Below are 15,916 nucleotides of genomic sequence, written 5' to 3'. Positions count from 1 at the left end.
CATCGCGATGATTTTATATAATTTTGTAAAGCCTTTTAATTATTACTAAGCACGATATGAAGATAAATCTACTAAAATTTGGATTCGTGGGCCGTTTCTAATTGGCCCGGGCAAAGGGCCAATTTATAAAAAAGAGGCCAAGTGACCCGATCGGGCACTTTGTGGCAACGCTGTCAATATTTGTTTCTGCATTGAAATTTGAACTTTGGTTATTTAATTTTTTATTTAATTGAGAGTTTATGGAAAGTGGGTTAAGTTGAGATTGACTTACGTTTAAATTTAATTGTTTGTGGCTTTCATTAATTATGGAATGGGGAGAAGATGTGGTAGATGTGCTTGGTGGATTCTGTTTTGATTCCGTTTGGGATGAGGTTTTGTTGTTTGTGTTCGTTATGGTTGTTTGGGAGGGATTTTGAATGACAGATGTACTATTAATTTGGGAATGTTGAGGCAAGTTTGCGCTTTTAGATGCGTTAAATGTGCTTCGATTCCCACTTAAGACAGTAGGTATTATCCTCGGGGTGTTCCGTCCTGGGCTGTCAGAAATCCTGATTTAGCCTGATTTTCATATTTTTTTCTAAACTAAAATCATGTTTTAATGTTTTCTTGTCCAAAATCATGTTTCTTTTAATCCAAGAAAAAAAAAGTTTAACAGTCATTTTTTGAACCATTAACCTTTTTCGCTAGGTGAACTGTTTATTTTATTTATTTTCAACAATTAACTCCATACCGGTAATCCGTTTATATGAAATAAACGTTAAAGGCATAACTACAACGACCACTTTTTGCAAAAAGTCAAAAAGTGAGCATTTTAAAATGACGTGCTATACCTTTTTGTAAAGCCAAAAACCTCGTCTTTTATCTTGTTTTTGAATAAAGCTGATATATGATACAGTTTTTCAAAAATTAATTTTCAAAATCAAAATTTTGAAAAAAAAATTAAAAAAAAAATGTTGAACTAATTTCTTTCAAAATTTTATGTAATTAAGTACTGTTTAAGTTTAAGTACTTTAATAAGGACACAATTAAGTGATACAGTATTGGATTAACCCAGAATTAATCAGTTTTTTTTTCATTGATAACGCTTCAATGAAACGCTGTTTCTGGGCCGCCCCTTGCCCATAGATTCTAGCTTTACGGACATTTAGGTAATTTTTAATTTTTAAATAAGATTTATCTGAGCTGTTATTTTCTAAGGTAACCGCAATAGCTCAGAAAAAGTTTTAATTCATTTGAATTAATTTTGTATTTAAAAAGAAGGAAAAAAAGTGAAAGAAACCCAATGAACAATAACAGACTTGTCTGAGTTAATAAAAATGCTACTCGGTTCAAGTGAACTTGATAATTGGAAAACCTGTTCGGGGTTATGAATTCACAAGTGGCAGCGGTGGTGCGAAGCGTAGTGCGTCGGCCTCCCAACCGCTAGGTCGTGAGTTCAAGCCCAGCTCGGGCAATTTTCAAAATCAATTGAACATAAGCGACTTAGCACCACTAAAAGGAGTCTGATGATCGGGTTGGTCCCCGTGAAATAGCTATAACTCCAGCCTATGAACTTGGTGGTAACACACACAAGTTGTTGCTGTTCATTCAAAACCTTCAATAAAAAGAAATACTTTCAGTATTATTTTTTTATGAAAAAAAAATAAAATATTTTTTTAGGAAAATAAACTGGGCTAATAAGAGAAAAAATTAATACTAATTTGCGTGTTTTTTTTTAATAAAATGATATAAAAGTGAAAAAACAACGAAAAAATTGGATATAATGTAAAATTGCGGATAGATTTTTTGGAATCAGTATTAAAAAATACCTTGAAATCATATGTGTATATTGTCTTTTATTGCAATTCAATTTCGAAAATCTAAATTTCGCGGTTTGACGTTGAGCATCGCGTCTTGCGGACAAGAGATTTTTCTAGACTTTTGAGGTTGGTTATAGAATGCACAAACGAAGATATTGAGCAAAAAAAAAAAAATGTTATTAGCATTCATTCCGAGGTTTACCCCTTATAGACCAGTGCCAGTAATTTTTGAAAATAAAAAAAATTATTAGCAGCATGAAAGTGGTTGGAAAATTTAGGATAAATGGTATATGAAAGGGGAAAAATAAATTGCCCACAAACAAATTTGGGAAAAGGGGTGGGTGGGCGAAGAAGTGGGGTGGGTGTCAAAAATCGTGGTTTCTTACGATTTCTGTCAAAAGTAGACCTCCTATCGAAAAAAGTTAAATGCAAAAGTTGTAGATAGTATAAATATCTACAACTTTTACTCAGACCATTTTTTTTATCATTTACGGAAAAATCAATCTTCAAAATCGTTTTTTTCAACTTTTCTCAATATTTTCTAAAACAAAAGTGTAGTTTTTCCACATAATCTTAAAAAATAGTTTTTAATCTAAATAATTGCATTCCAAACTTTCCAAAAATCAAGTTTTGCTAAAATCCAATCATTTTTGTAAAAGATAAAAATAAAAAAATCCTATTTTTGCATTTTTTTCAATATTTTTGAGGTTATATAAAAAAAATGGTCTGAGTTAAAGTTGTAGATATTTATAGGACCTTTAAATGCAAGCTTTTTATTCAATACCAAATGAACTCAAATAAACTGTTTACGTTTTCTTACAAAATTGTCAAATGTTTATCATTAATGTAAATAAATGATTTTGTTTTCATTATTTATTTGTTATTAAATGTTTAATACTAGAACTCACATTATATTTATACTTTAATTTCAGAACATCGAAACAGAAATCCCAAACAAGTAACAACAAACAAAAAATAAATAGGTGTATTAAGTTATTCGTATAATAATAAAGAAGTTTATTGTATAGGAGAAAACCACAGCTAAAAAAATGGTTTCAACGCGCCAAATGAGTACAAGTTTATCGGGTAACAGTAGTGGTGCCAGTACCAACAGTGGAGAAGTGGAATCAATGCAGAGATTCTCTGTTATAACCAGACAGGCCGCTTCTAGTAGTAATGTAATGATAACTGCACCAAGTGGAAGCGCAATCGCTTCTATGGCAAGAGCTCCAACTAGTGCATTTACACATACAAGCTTCCAACAACAACAGCAGATACAATCACAATCATCGACTTCAACTGTAATGGCTTCTGGCAGATCATCTAGTGCTTCTATAACACCACAGAGCGTTTTTCTGTTAGACATGCCGATGGAGATTTTAGACAAAATATTCTCATATGTAACCTATAAAAAGGTCGGCCAATTGCGAGTGGTAAGTCGTCTTTTGATTCAGCTTTTCATAAGTTTTAGTGAGATTAAAATATTATTATTATAAGAGTAAAGCATTTGCACTCTTTACATCGCGTAGGATAACATTCACCTGTCTTCAAGACTAAGCTCTGATGAGCATGCGGGCATCGGGCCAAACATTTCATCTGCTTATTGCTGCTTATGGAAGATTAATTTAGCTGTCATACTAGATAACTTCCGGATTGTAAGGCAGTTATCTAGTATAACAGCTTTTTACGTGTCATATATCAATTTTGTCGTTATGTCCAGAGGCGTCATTCCGTAACTCGATCAGCATCAGACGATAACGTTTGGACGATAGAGTTGCTTCACGTAAAACTGAAAACGTCAAACGTCTGGGCGATCACGTTTTCGCAAAAATTTGTTGGGTTCACGTATAACGAAAATCTTTTAAACGTTCTCACGAAAACGTTAACGTTTGCGTGATAGCTTAGTAGTTATAATTTGGAGGTCTAACAGCTGTAACGAACCTAGACAAAAAATAAAAAACCCAAATCTAGTGCAAAAATGTGCGCAAGGCCTAGCTCTATTAAGGTCTGTCATTAACTTCTCATTTGTTTCGTTTCAAATTGTCATTTGTTCGAAAAAAAAATTCACCAGAAGTTTCAATGGCAGCGTATTTACTTTAACTCGTTATATCTCCGATTTTACTTTTTGTGACTTGGTTCACTTCAGCTTTTAGCGCTCCATTTAATTATACTACTATACAAATTTTAAATTAATAAAATGACAGTGTATTTCTGGATGGTCGCAAACTCCTTTTTTTAACGGTGGACCGACTAACTCCAACATTTTTATCCGATAGGGCTGATATTTGTTTTGTAACTGAAGAACATTAAGAACAGTGAAGTACGAAGAATGTTGTCGACACATTAAAATTTAACAATTACATATATTGACCCTCTGGAACGCTTTTTTTTTTGCTTTTTGAAAAATGAAAAAAAAAAAAATGAAAAAAAATTGCGACCTGCTTTATTATCATATCATTGACTACATATACATATCATTAAAAAAATCCTATTTCGTAATTATGAATTCTCTGGTGATAAATTCTCCAGAAACGAGACCTATTTAGCTATCGTTTATTTATTGACGATAATGATTTACAGAAAGAAAAAAAACATTTCAACTTTTGGGATACAAACCTAAGCCACCGGAGTAAAAGACTACATAGTTACCTACACTGACACGACTTCTAAATATATGAAAAATTTTATTTATATAAACTGTTTAGGATTTATTGAATCAGTCACGATTTCAAATATTTTTGAAGATTCTCAAACTTTGAAAAGATTTGAGAAGATCGTCTTGTCGATTATCATTTTGAAAGTTACGGAATGACCCTCCTGGTCGCTCGTGGAAAAAAAAAGTTTGCGAACATCCAGAATTAAGCCGCCCCACAGTGTGTCGTCCCCTTATGATAAATCAATTTTTTTTTGTTAAAAATTAATATTTTTGCTATTAAAATATAATTTAGAAGTGTCAACTCATATGAAAACATATTTATCTTAGAAAATAACCCAGGTTATGTATTCAAAATAAGCTCCGAAACATGAGTACCTCGGAAATCGAAAATATTTTCAGGAATTTATGCGAATCTTTGAGAGTGTATATTTCACGTTTGGTGAATGTTTGAAAAATTTTGTTAATGTTATTTTGTTTATTTGAGTGTTGTTGTAAAACGTATAACCAAAAAAAAATTAAATTTATAAAATTATATATGAGTTATTAAAATTTCTTTGATAAATGGCCAAAAAAGAAAAAAATTAATTTTTAAACTTAATTTAAAAAAAACATATAAAATCATATCGATAATTTTTTTATATTATTTTGCCTAAGGCCTATTCTTAATATTGGCAAAGTTTGGTCTGCTTCTGTTTGCGATTACCAGAGATATTCACATTTATGTGCTACGAGTCAAGTATTCAAAATAATTCATTTTTTGAAAAACAGCTTCAAGGGGATCACAAAAATGAAAAAATCGATATATTTAATAATATTTAACCATACACAAGTAACAAAAAGCTGTTTATGTACAGTTGTGAACACAAAAATAGCAGTGCTTACATAATTTTCATAAAATGTTAAATATTTTTAAAGTGCTGCTTTGCAAAAAAGTTTAAAATTATATTTTGTACTCGGCGGGACCTCAGTTATCATATCCAAGGTTTTCAACTTTTTAAATATGCTTATCACTGTCTTGTATAGGGCATTTATTGAAACACTCTAGTTTATGCCCGAACATTGAAATAGCAGTGTCTTTGTTTTTTTCTCTTTCAAGCTTCCAAATGTAACTTTTTTTCATTTTTTTGGTAGGTAAATGATTTTTGAAAGTGTTATTGCTTCTTTAAGCCTAAATTGGCATTGTCAAAAGTTGTCAAAATGGCCCGCAGAAAGCATTGTTCCGAAAAGTTAATAAAGTTCAATAAAACAAACTTTATTAAGAGGAAGAAAGTTACCAGTTCATCTGAGATATCGTAGAATAACCTGTTGAAATGGTGAGTGATACAGCAACATCCAAAATAGTAACATTACCTCGAAAAACGTAATCTAAAAGGAATCAGGTCTTAGCGAAGTGGTTGACAAATTAGCTAATTGGCAAAGTATCATTCTTTAATAGGCTCCAATAACCAAAAAATTAACTACAAATTTCTGATAGCGCTATGGCATAAACAGAACATGTGCTGGAAGCTAAGCTACTAACCTAAAGTCTGCTAAAAGCACCATTACTGACGAAAAATCATGTAGGAAAAAATATTAAGTTCGTAAACGATTGGCCCAAGATGCAAGTGAAGAATTTTCTATGCACTAATGGTACAAAACTAGTTATTTTTGGGCATAGGCACCATAAGGAGAATATCAAAAGACCCTTGAACACAAAAAGAACTATTTGGGTATCATTAGTGCATAGAAAGTTCTTCACTTCCATCTTGGGCCAATCGTTTACGAACTTAATATTTTTTCCTACATGATTTTTCGTCAGTAATGGTGCTTTTAGCAGACTTTAGGCTAGTAGCTTAGCTTCCAGCACATGTTCTGTTTATGCCATAGCGCTATCAGAAATTTGTAGTTAATTTTTTGGTTATTGGAGCCTATTAAAGAATGATACTTTGCCAATTAGCTAATTTGTCAACCACTTCGCTAAGACCTGATTCCTTTTAGATTACGTTTTTCGAGGTAATGTTACTATTTTGGATGTTGCTGTATCACTCACCATTTCAACAGGTTATTCTACGATATCTCAGATGAACTGGTAACTTTCTTCCTCTTAATAAAGTTTGTTTTATTGAACTTTATTAACTTTTCGGAACAATGCTTTCTGCGGGCCATTTTGACAACTTTTGACAATGCCAATTTAGGCTTAAAGAAGCAATAACACTTTCAAAAATCATTTACCTACCAAAAAAATGAAAAAAAGTTACATTTGGAAGCTTGAAAGAGAAAAAAACAAAGACACTGCTATTTCAATGTTCGGGCATAAACTAGAGTGTTTCAATAAATGCCCTATACAAGACAGTGATAAGCATATTTAAAAAGTTTAAAACCTTGGATATGATAACTGAGGTCCCGCCGAGTACAAAATATAATTTTAAACTTTTTTGCAAAGCAGCACTTTAAAAATATTTAACATTTTATGAAAATTGTGTAAGCACTGCTATTTTTGTGTTCACAGCTGTAATTAAAAATATTTTAAGTATTGTTTTCAACACGAAAAAAAATTATATTTTTCTGCATACTAAATTTTTAATATAATTACTTGACCCGGCCACGCTCTACTGTGTATTATAGCTGTATTTACCAACCTGGCCGATATAAGAATTTACGAAAATGCAAATAAAACGTTATTTCAAAATTTGAAAGCGATTGACAAAAAACTATTCGAGATTTGCTATGAAACGCAAATAAACCTACGATTTTTTTTTGTATAGAGAAGATAAACAAAACAAGTTGACTTCAACTTAAGATTTCTCAAAGAAGAAAAAAGATATTGAAAAAATTTAAACGGGCTTTAAAAGAACACATTTAGTTCTTTTAGAAACTGTCACAAATTTATTAAAAATAAATCACCACGTTCAAGAACATAACCTCAAAAACTGTTAAAAAACGACATTTCAGATTTTCTAAGGGGAATATTTCAAAAACGTGATATGATAGAATTTTTCTGACTTCGGGTTCGAGTTCAGCACACCAAAAACCTTACGAAAAGTATATTTTTGTTTATATATAAAAAAAAATTAATTTTGCTCACAAGTGGCTTCTTCAATAAATGTTAATTTCATAAATTATACTAAAAAAAAAAGTAATAGGTTGTTTAATTTGTTAATTTGTAATTTTTTTTTCTATTCCTGCCATAAAAACACAAAAAAAGATATTAAAACTCCAAAAACTTAGCTGCAAGTATTTATGATAAACTTTTGTTTGGGCTCGACACACTGTGCGATGGTTGGAAGAAGGTCTAAACTAACTGCTATGATTTAATTATATAGTTAATTAGTAAGCTAGTTAGCAATTTTAGTAAGTTAGTTTGAATGTCAATTACAAGTCAAAGTTATAAAAATGCATATTATACAAAAAAAGAGCTTACACATGTATTTTTCAGTATTCAAATACAAAATTATTCACTCTTAAAAAAACAAACCTATTATTACATATCATGTTTTATGCCTACGCTTGAAATCGCTCTATTCCAAAAACGGTTGATTTCACAGAAAAATGCATAAGACAATATTTGTAGATAATTTTATGACAAACAATTTTTCTATAAACCCCTATTGACCTCCGAGCAACAGGTCGCGTGATATATGCGAAAAACTGATTTTCGTGACCTTTTGACCTCTATAACTTCTAACGCGGACGCGATATCAATGTCGATTTTTCACATCTTCATAACAACGCCGTAACGAAGGTCTATACCAAAATTGAGCCCAGTAGGAATTTTTCCGCAGATGAAACCTAAAATTACTGGACTATAACAGATTATCAGTTGTAGGCATGACTGTGGCGTTGTAATATTATGTATTCTTAGATACATATATCATTAAATGTTACTCTTATTACAATTTCTACACAAATGAACAGTGAAGTTCACAATTCATAAAATCGGATCCTTCGAATCCGTCAGCCTCCGTCTGATCCGTCGCTTATGGGTCGGTTCCTATAAGAACGTGTGTATTTAATCGGGCTGCCTTTTGAAAACTTTGACAGATTCTATGGGTTGTCCCCTTTAAGCTGTATTGCATTGCATGTGTCCATAACAGAGATTCACAGCAGGAAATCGGAAATTTCGTACGTTTAACCCCCCAAAAACCCAAATTCAAAAATTTGTTTTTGTAATTTCATTTCTGTCCGTGAATAGGTGTGAAAACAAAGAACAATTTAAGGAGATGAATTTGTTTGAATTTGAGAGTTGGATTTTTTTTTATTTGACTGTTGTTAAACAATTTTTATATACAGGCTGTCCGGTAAAAAAGGATAAGCCTGAAATGGCTGATAGCTAAACTTATGACTGTACTAAAACCAAATAGAACAAATTTCTATCGTCACCAGTTTAAAAAATATTAGCCTTTTTTCGTTCAGTGTATTTTAAATTTAATCATTTTGCGTTTTCGGTTACCTCAACCACAAATGAATGAATTTTATAAATTTCTTTTTTTTACAATTTTCTACAATAATTGACTTTCATATCTGTTGAACTTTTTCTTTGAAAAAATATTGAAATTCGTTTTTCCATGCAAAATATACAAAAAAATATTTTATGCAAAATTTGAAACACCTGTGGTATAAAAATAAAATGGACGACTGGGTCGCACGAACTTGCTCTTACAGTTCAAGTGCTTAAATTTTTAAGATTCGCAAAAATCATTAATCAATCATTCAATAAAAATTTGGGAAATGTAGTATATAAAAACAAAAAAAAAAAATAAAACTCGGTTTTCAAAAAAATAAAACAACATCTGAAATCAAATCGCCCCACAAAACAAGCAGTTTCGGAGAAAATCGGATTTAAAAAAACGGTTGTATGGCAGGTACCGTTAATAATGATTTTCAAAAAAAAATTTCCATTGAAAGATAGACCTTGTATTAAAACTTACATTTGATTTTTTTAAACAAAATCGTTGGAGCCGTTTTTGAGCAATTTTAACTTTTTAATAATTTATTAGCGAAGTGGTTAGTAAACGAAATAAAACAACTACCCTCAATCAAAAGTCTCTCAGTGAAAAATTCTTTCGACTTCGTTGAAAAAGTGCAGAATGAAATCATTCTAGAAGATGAAATGTTAGTGTCGTTCGATGTCGTGTCTCTTTTCCCCAGCATTCCGGTTCAAATCGCATTGGTAGAATTTGAAAAGTATTTAAGTTTGATTGATATCCCAAACGAGAAAAAAGTGTGTTTTTTAAATGTTGCAAAAATTTGTATGGAACAAAACTTTTTCCAATTCAGAGAAAAGTTTTATAAAGTTGAAAAAGGTACAAATATGGGAAATCCGTTGAGTCCTTTAGTGTCCGAACTTTTCATGTCAGCGTTTGAAACAAATTTACAAAATCAACAACTTCTACCACGATTTTGGTGCCGGTATGTAGATGACGTGTTTTCGATTGTGAAAAAAGATAAAGTAGATTCTACCTTAAATCTTTTAAATGAACAATGCGAGTCTATAAAATTTACATTCGAAACAGAACAAAATAGAAAAATCTGTTTTCTAGATCTTGAATTAAAAATTAATTCACAAAACAAAATAGATATATCGGTTTACCACAAACCAACAAGTACCCTCCGCTTCATAACAACTGATTCGCATTGTCCAATACAACATAAACTCGCGGCCTTCCATTCCCTTACGTATAGACTTTGTAAACTTCCTCTGTCTGCTTCAAGCTACAAAACCGAATACGAATACATCAAAAAAGTAGCAGATATGAACGGTTTTTCAGATCAATTAGTTGACAAACTCATTTTGAAACATTCAAACAAAATTAAAAAATCGAATTTGTCAACTCTATTTTCGCAAAACAGTGAAAAAAGTGAAATGAAACGCGCTTCGATGTGCTATGTGCCGGTAATAACAAACAAAATCTCCAAAAAATTTCGGGAACACAATGTTGACCTTGTCTTTTCGAACCAAAACAAACTTAAAACTCTACTAGGTTCAACAAAAGACAAAGTAGACAAATTCAAAAAACCCGGCATTTATGCAATAAAATGTGAAGACTGTGATGGAGTGTACTATGGTCAAACAAAGCGAACAATTGAAAAAAGATTTAAAGAACACAACTCATATATAAAACAAAACAAACCGCAGTGTTCAGCGATTGCAGAACACGCAATAAAACATTAACATTTAAACTTAAATATAAACAACTTGAGTGTGAAGAAACACATATCAGATGAGAGAAAATTGGATGCCTATTAGGGTGGGTCAAAAAAATCGAAATTCTTTTTTTTGATTTGGTACTCCGAAAAATCGATTGCTAGACACCTCTAGAATGTACACACCAAATATGAGCTCTTTATATTTATGGGAAGGTCCTCCGCTTTGCAATTTTCCATTTTTACATCAAGCTTCTACTAAAAAAAAATAATTTTTTTATTAATTGACTTTTTAGCAAATTTCTTTTCATTTTCTTGTAGGAAATTGAACGCTCTACAAAAAAGACCTCATACACTTTTTTCGTTTATGTAACCGTTGAATAGATATTTGAGGTATAAAAATCGAGAAAATCTTTAAAAATTCGTTTTTTGTTCTTAATTTTGTAACAAATTGAAAAATTATAATAATCAAACGCGCAAGACATATTCTTGTTGGAAATTGATTGCTCCACAAAAAAGGTTCTATTAACTTTTTTCATTAATCTAACCATTCTAAAGATATTCGACTCCAAAATTAAAAAAAAATATAAAAACATTTTATATTTAAAAAAAAATTCCAATTCACTGAAACTTCATTATTTTCCAATTAGCAAGACGTATTCTCGTAGGGGCTTAAACGTTCTACAAAAAATTCCTTAGAATCAAATTGATTTCTTTAACCGTTTAGAAGATATTCGTATCCAAATCGCAATGCATACGCGTCATAAGAAAACTATTGAAATCAGTGAGCATTGGTTTGGATACGAATATCTTCTAAACGGTTAAAGCAATCAATTTGATTCCAAGGAATTTTTTGTAGATCGCTTAAGCCCCTACAAGAATATATCTTGCTAATTTGAAAATAATGAAGTTTTAGTGAATTAGAAATTTTTTAAAAATATAAAATGTTTTTTTATTTTTTTTTAACTTTGACCTCGAATATCTTTAGAATGGTTAGATTAATGAAAAAAGTTAACAAGACCTTTTTTGTGGAGCAATCAATTTCCAACAAGAATATGTCTTGCGCGTTTGATCATTATAATTTTTCAATTTGTTACAAAATTAAGAACAAAAAACGAATTTTTAAAGATTTTCTCGATTTTTGGACCTCAAATATCTATTCAACGGTTAGATAAACGAAAAAAGTGTATAAGGCCTTTTTTGTAGAGCGTTCAATTTCCTACAAGAAAATGAAAAGAAATTTGCTAAAAAGTCAATTAATAAAAAAATTATTTTTTTTTTAGTAGAAGCTTGATGTATAAATGCAAAATTGCAAAGCGGAGGACCTTCCCATTAATATAAAGAGCTCATATTTGGTGTGTATAATCTAGAGGGGTCTAGCAATCGATTTTTCGGAGTACCAAATCAAAATAAAAAATTTCGACTTTTTTGACCCACCCTAATGCCTATGAAAGCTTTTATATTCAAAAAGACAACAATGCTATCAATGCTGATAACGGCAACATCACATCGTACCTCTTTTCTCTCATCTAAGATCTAACAACTATATATTTGCACAACCTGGACCAGTCGTGATGCTGATGATGGACTGCAAGCAGTCCGAAATGCATTCAAGGTTCGTGTTTTGATTGTTTTTTCGTCTCGTTTAATGTTTACGTGCGTATATGTATATGTAGGTATATCGTGAACGTTCTAATTCGCGTCGTTAATTAAATCTCAACACAAAAAGTGTAAAAACAATAAGGTGTTTAATTTGTCTTAATTATTTGTCGGTTTTTACGTGTTCAATTTTATTAATTAATTAAATCCAATGTAATTTATTTGATTTAAAATATTTATTTTTTCACCTTATTTTGACTTAATATCAAAAAAACACCCTAATTTTCAATCGATAATTCACGTGTCAAGATATCAGCTTTTTTCAAAAAATCGGTGGGTATTTTGTTCGTAAAAATCTCTACTTTCTGATGGTGTAAACAAAAATCACAACAAAAACATTACTGTTAAAAAAAGAGCCAAGTTCTCCTATGTTGAAGTTATGCTGGCACAAAAAGTACTGAAATGTAAAAGTGTACCAAGTTCTAAAGCTTGGCTTTAAATTTGTAAGAATAAAATGTTGATTGTTTTCTTGACAATTTTTCTTTAAATTACCAATTTTTAAAGCTATTTGAAAAATTGCCAAGCAAACAATCAACATTTTATTCTTACAAATTTAAAGCCAAGCCAAGCTTTAGGGGCGGTTACCACGCCCCCTGAACTGAAAATCTCAAATTTTCGATTTTTTCCTTTGTATACACCACAAGTCCTATCACCATGTAAAATTTCAAGTTTCTACGATAGCGGGAAGTTCTCCATAATTTTGTTGATATGTCAGTGAGTCAGTTACGGTTTTCGCGATTTTTGAAGTCTTATATTTTAGAAACTACTCATCGTAAAAAGCTGAAATTTTTTTAGGAATTTGGGTTCGGCCAGCGAGTTTGAATATTCTGGCATCTTTGGTGTGGAAGTTAGAGGGGGGTCGAAAATGGCCTGAGTTGTTTCCTGTAAATAAGGGTGTAGTGCCAAAGTTGCTAGAGAACTTGGCTGGGCACTACCGTGCCCCTTGATTTGCATTAGTGTGCCATAAGACATGTTATCGGAAAATGCAAAAAATGAAAAACGCTTAAATTCGAAATTTTTTTTCATCAATATTTACAATTTTGGCCTTTTTATTAATAATTACAATTGAGTTACTGATAAAACTGAAAGATTTTATGTTACATTGATAAATGTTACGGTTTTAAAGTAATTACAGATGATAAAAAATATATTTTCGAATTTAAGCTATTTTCATTTTTTGCATTTTCCGATAACATGTTTTATGGTATACTAATGCAAATTTTTGTTTACACCATCAGAAAGTAGAGATTTTTACGAACAAAATACCCACCGATTTTTTGAAAAAAGCTGATATCTTGACACGTGAATTTTCGGTTGAAAATTAGGGTGTTTTTTGGTATTAAGTCAAAATAAGGTGAAAAAATAAATATTTCAAATCAAATAAATTACTGTGGATTTGAAACATAATAAGGAACGTTTTCGTACACTTTTTTAAAAAAGATAAAAATAAAAAACCAAAAACACGGTTTTTTTAATTTTTCACCTAAATTTTGAAGTTATGTGAAAAAATTGTTAATACATAAGTTGTAGATCTTTTTATTACCTACAGCTTTGCCATACAACTTTTTACTTGCGATATAGGTATTATAGGGCAAGTTTAGGATTCGTAAAAAAAATCGAACTCGAGATAACAATTTTACATGACATTACGATGATGGAGAATGCCAAAAAAGTGGGTCCGGCAATTCTGTCTGTCTGTCTGTTTGTCTGTCTGTCTGTTTGTCTGTCTGTCTGTCTGTCTGTGTGTCTGTCTCTATCTGGAGCTGCAGCCTAAACGAGTGAAGTGATTTTCTTCAAACTTGGTAGTTAGCAGTTTTTGGTGATTCCCTAGAGGGGAAATTGAAATTTTTTTTTTATGACCAAAACTAACGGTACCTGCCATATAACGGAAATAGAAAAGTTAATTTTTTTCAAAAACGGCTCTAACGATTTTGATTAAAATTTTTGTGTGTAGTACTACACATAGGAGCCAACTTTTTAAATAAAAAAAATATTTTTTGTACCGTTATTAACGGTACCTGTCATAGAACGATTTTTTTCGTTTCTTAATATCTCGTACAACATTAACCCGATTTAAATGAAAATTTTTATACAAAAGTGTGTAAGTAAAGATAATATTAAAATTTTAGAAAATTTTCAAAAAACGCATTTTTGGTTTTTTAAAAAATATTTCAAATTTTTTTTTTGAAAAATCAATTTTTTGAAAACGGATCAATGAAAAATTTTGAAATTTAGTTTTTATGTATAAATTAATTATTTCTTCAACATGGCATACCAACTTTTTTTTGAAAAATGTAAAAAAAATTTTATATATAAAAAATTATTTTTTTAAAAAACGGCTCCTACAATTTTCGAAAATTTATTTCTAAAAATACCTTTTTATACAAGAAATAAAATGGCATATTTGTTTTTTTTTTTAAGATAATTTATAACGGAGTTTAATTAATTATAAAAACCGATTTAATTTTTTTATACTACTTATGAAATTTCTTCAAAATATCAGATTTTAAATTTCTTGAATAAAAAGCTTTAACATTATAGTTACTTTGAGCATAAGAGCAAGTACGTGCGACCCCAGTCGTGCAATTTATTTTTATAGAACTTGTAGTTTTGCCGAAAATCGAGATATACCATTTTTTACCATTAAAAACTCAACCCACCCACTTCTAAAACTCGGCTCGCCCGTAATTTATTTTTCCTTTCATTTTAATCATATTCACCTCCTTTTCCAATGGGTTTCATTCTACTATGATTTTTTTTTTGTTTCAAAAATTATCGACCCTGGGCTTATTATTACATTATAACTCTTAATAAAATTGTATCTTACAAGAATTGATAACGGTATTGTGTAGAGGAGTTCAATGCAATCATTTTTTACTATGGTCTATCTCCCCCGCTTAGGCGAGAGGGGCAATTTTCTAAAATATGATGAAAAATAAAAAAGAAATGATAAATAAACAACGGCAACACTTACAGTTATGAATGGCACCTTTTTCAAAAGCCAGAATGTTACACTTAAGGGGGGAAATCCCTCTGGAAATTTTTATTTTTTGCATTAATTTTTTTTTCCTAATAAATTCATTTATCAACCGAAGAAACTATTTTCAGTGGTTTAAGCCTTAACTGAAGCTACAATAAATATTTTTTTTAACAATTTGTTTATAACACTGTGTTTTTTCGTTTTTTTTATCTAATTTTATTTTTACACTTTTTTTTACTAAATTTAGGTTCATGCAATGCGTATATATATATATTTAATTGGAAAAAAAATTCTTTTTTGATATTCTGGACCTGGGCATTGCACGGCGCAAACTCGAGGCGTCAACTTTAAAGAGCTGTAGATAATGTACATGTACATAAAAAAATTGTATCAATACTTCATAATGTCAATAATATCACATACTTTTCCAAATTTCAATAAATGCTTTCAGTTTTCCAAAAAAAATTATTGAAAAAGCTGTCGTCCAAAGGGATTTCCCCCCTTAATTTTAATTTTTAAATCAAATTATTTCAATCAATACCCAACCTAGCCCCCACCCCAAATCCTATAGTGTGCCCAAGCAGGGGGGTTGCACGGGGCAGCATGGCCTTCCTTAACCATCTCACTTTGACATGCCTTGAACTTCATACCTTTACCATTTTTATTTATTTTTAAGAATTCGTTTTCTTTCAAAATTTA

The 15,916-nt window shown here is 30.6% G+C and overlaps 1 protein-coding gene across 4 annotated transcripts in view; it reads left to right on the top strand.

Moving 5' to 3' along the window:
* Positions 1–15,916, top strand: part of LOC129907741 (uncharacterized) — a 48,553-nt gene that overhangs the window by 15,571 nt on the left and 17,066 nt on the right. Inside the window, exons 2-3 of one of the 4 annotated variants that reach the window (XM_055984084.1) lie at positions 2,732–2,757; positions 2,828–3,232. The exons of 1 other annotated variant lie outside the window; for it this stretch is intronic. In XM_055984084.1, coding sequence (XP_055840059.1) covers positions 2,849–3,232 — 384 coding nt within the window. In that variant the 5' untranslated portion in view covers positions 2,732–2,757; positions 2,828–2,848. Of the gene's footprint in view, positions 1–2,731; positions 3,233–15,916 lie in introns of all 4 variants that reach the window. 2 more of the 4 variants (XM_055984085.1, XM_055984083.1) reach the window with 2 other exon arrangements.

The sequence above is a fragment of the Episyrphus balteatus genome, chromosome 1 (assembly GCF_945859705.1).
Source record: "Episyrphus balteatus chromosome 1, idEpiBalt1.1, whole genome shotgun sequence".
In the NCBI taxonomy this organism is placed as follows: Eukaryota; Metazoa; Arthropoda; class Insecta; order Diptera; family Syrphidae; genus Episyrphus; species Episyrphus balteatus.
Note: the sequence above shows the minus strand (reverse complement) of the source record. Positions and strands in the feature narration are given on the sequence as shown.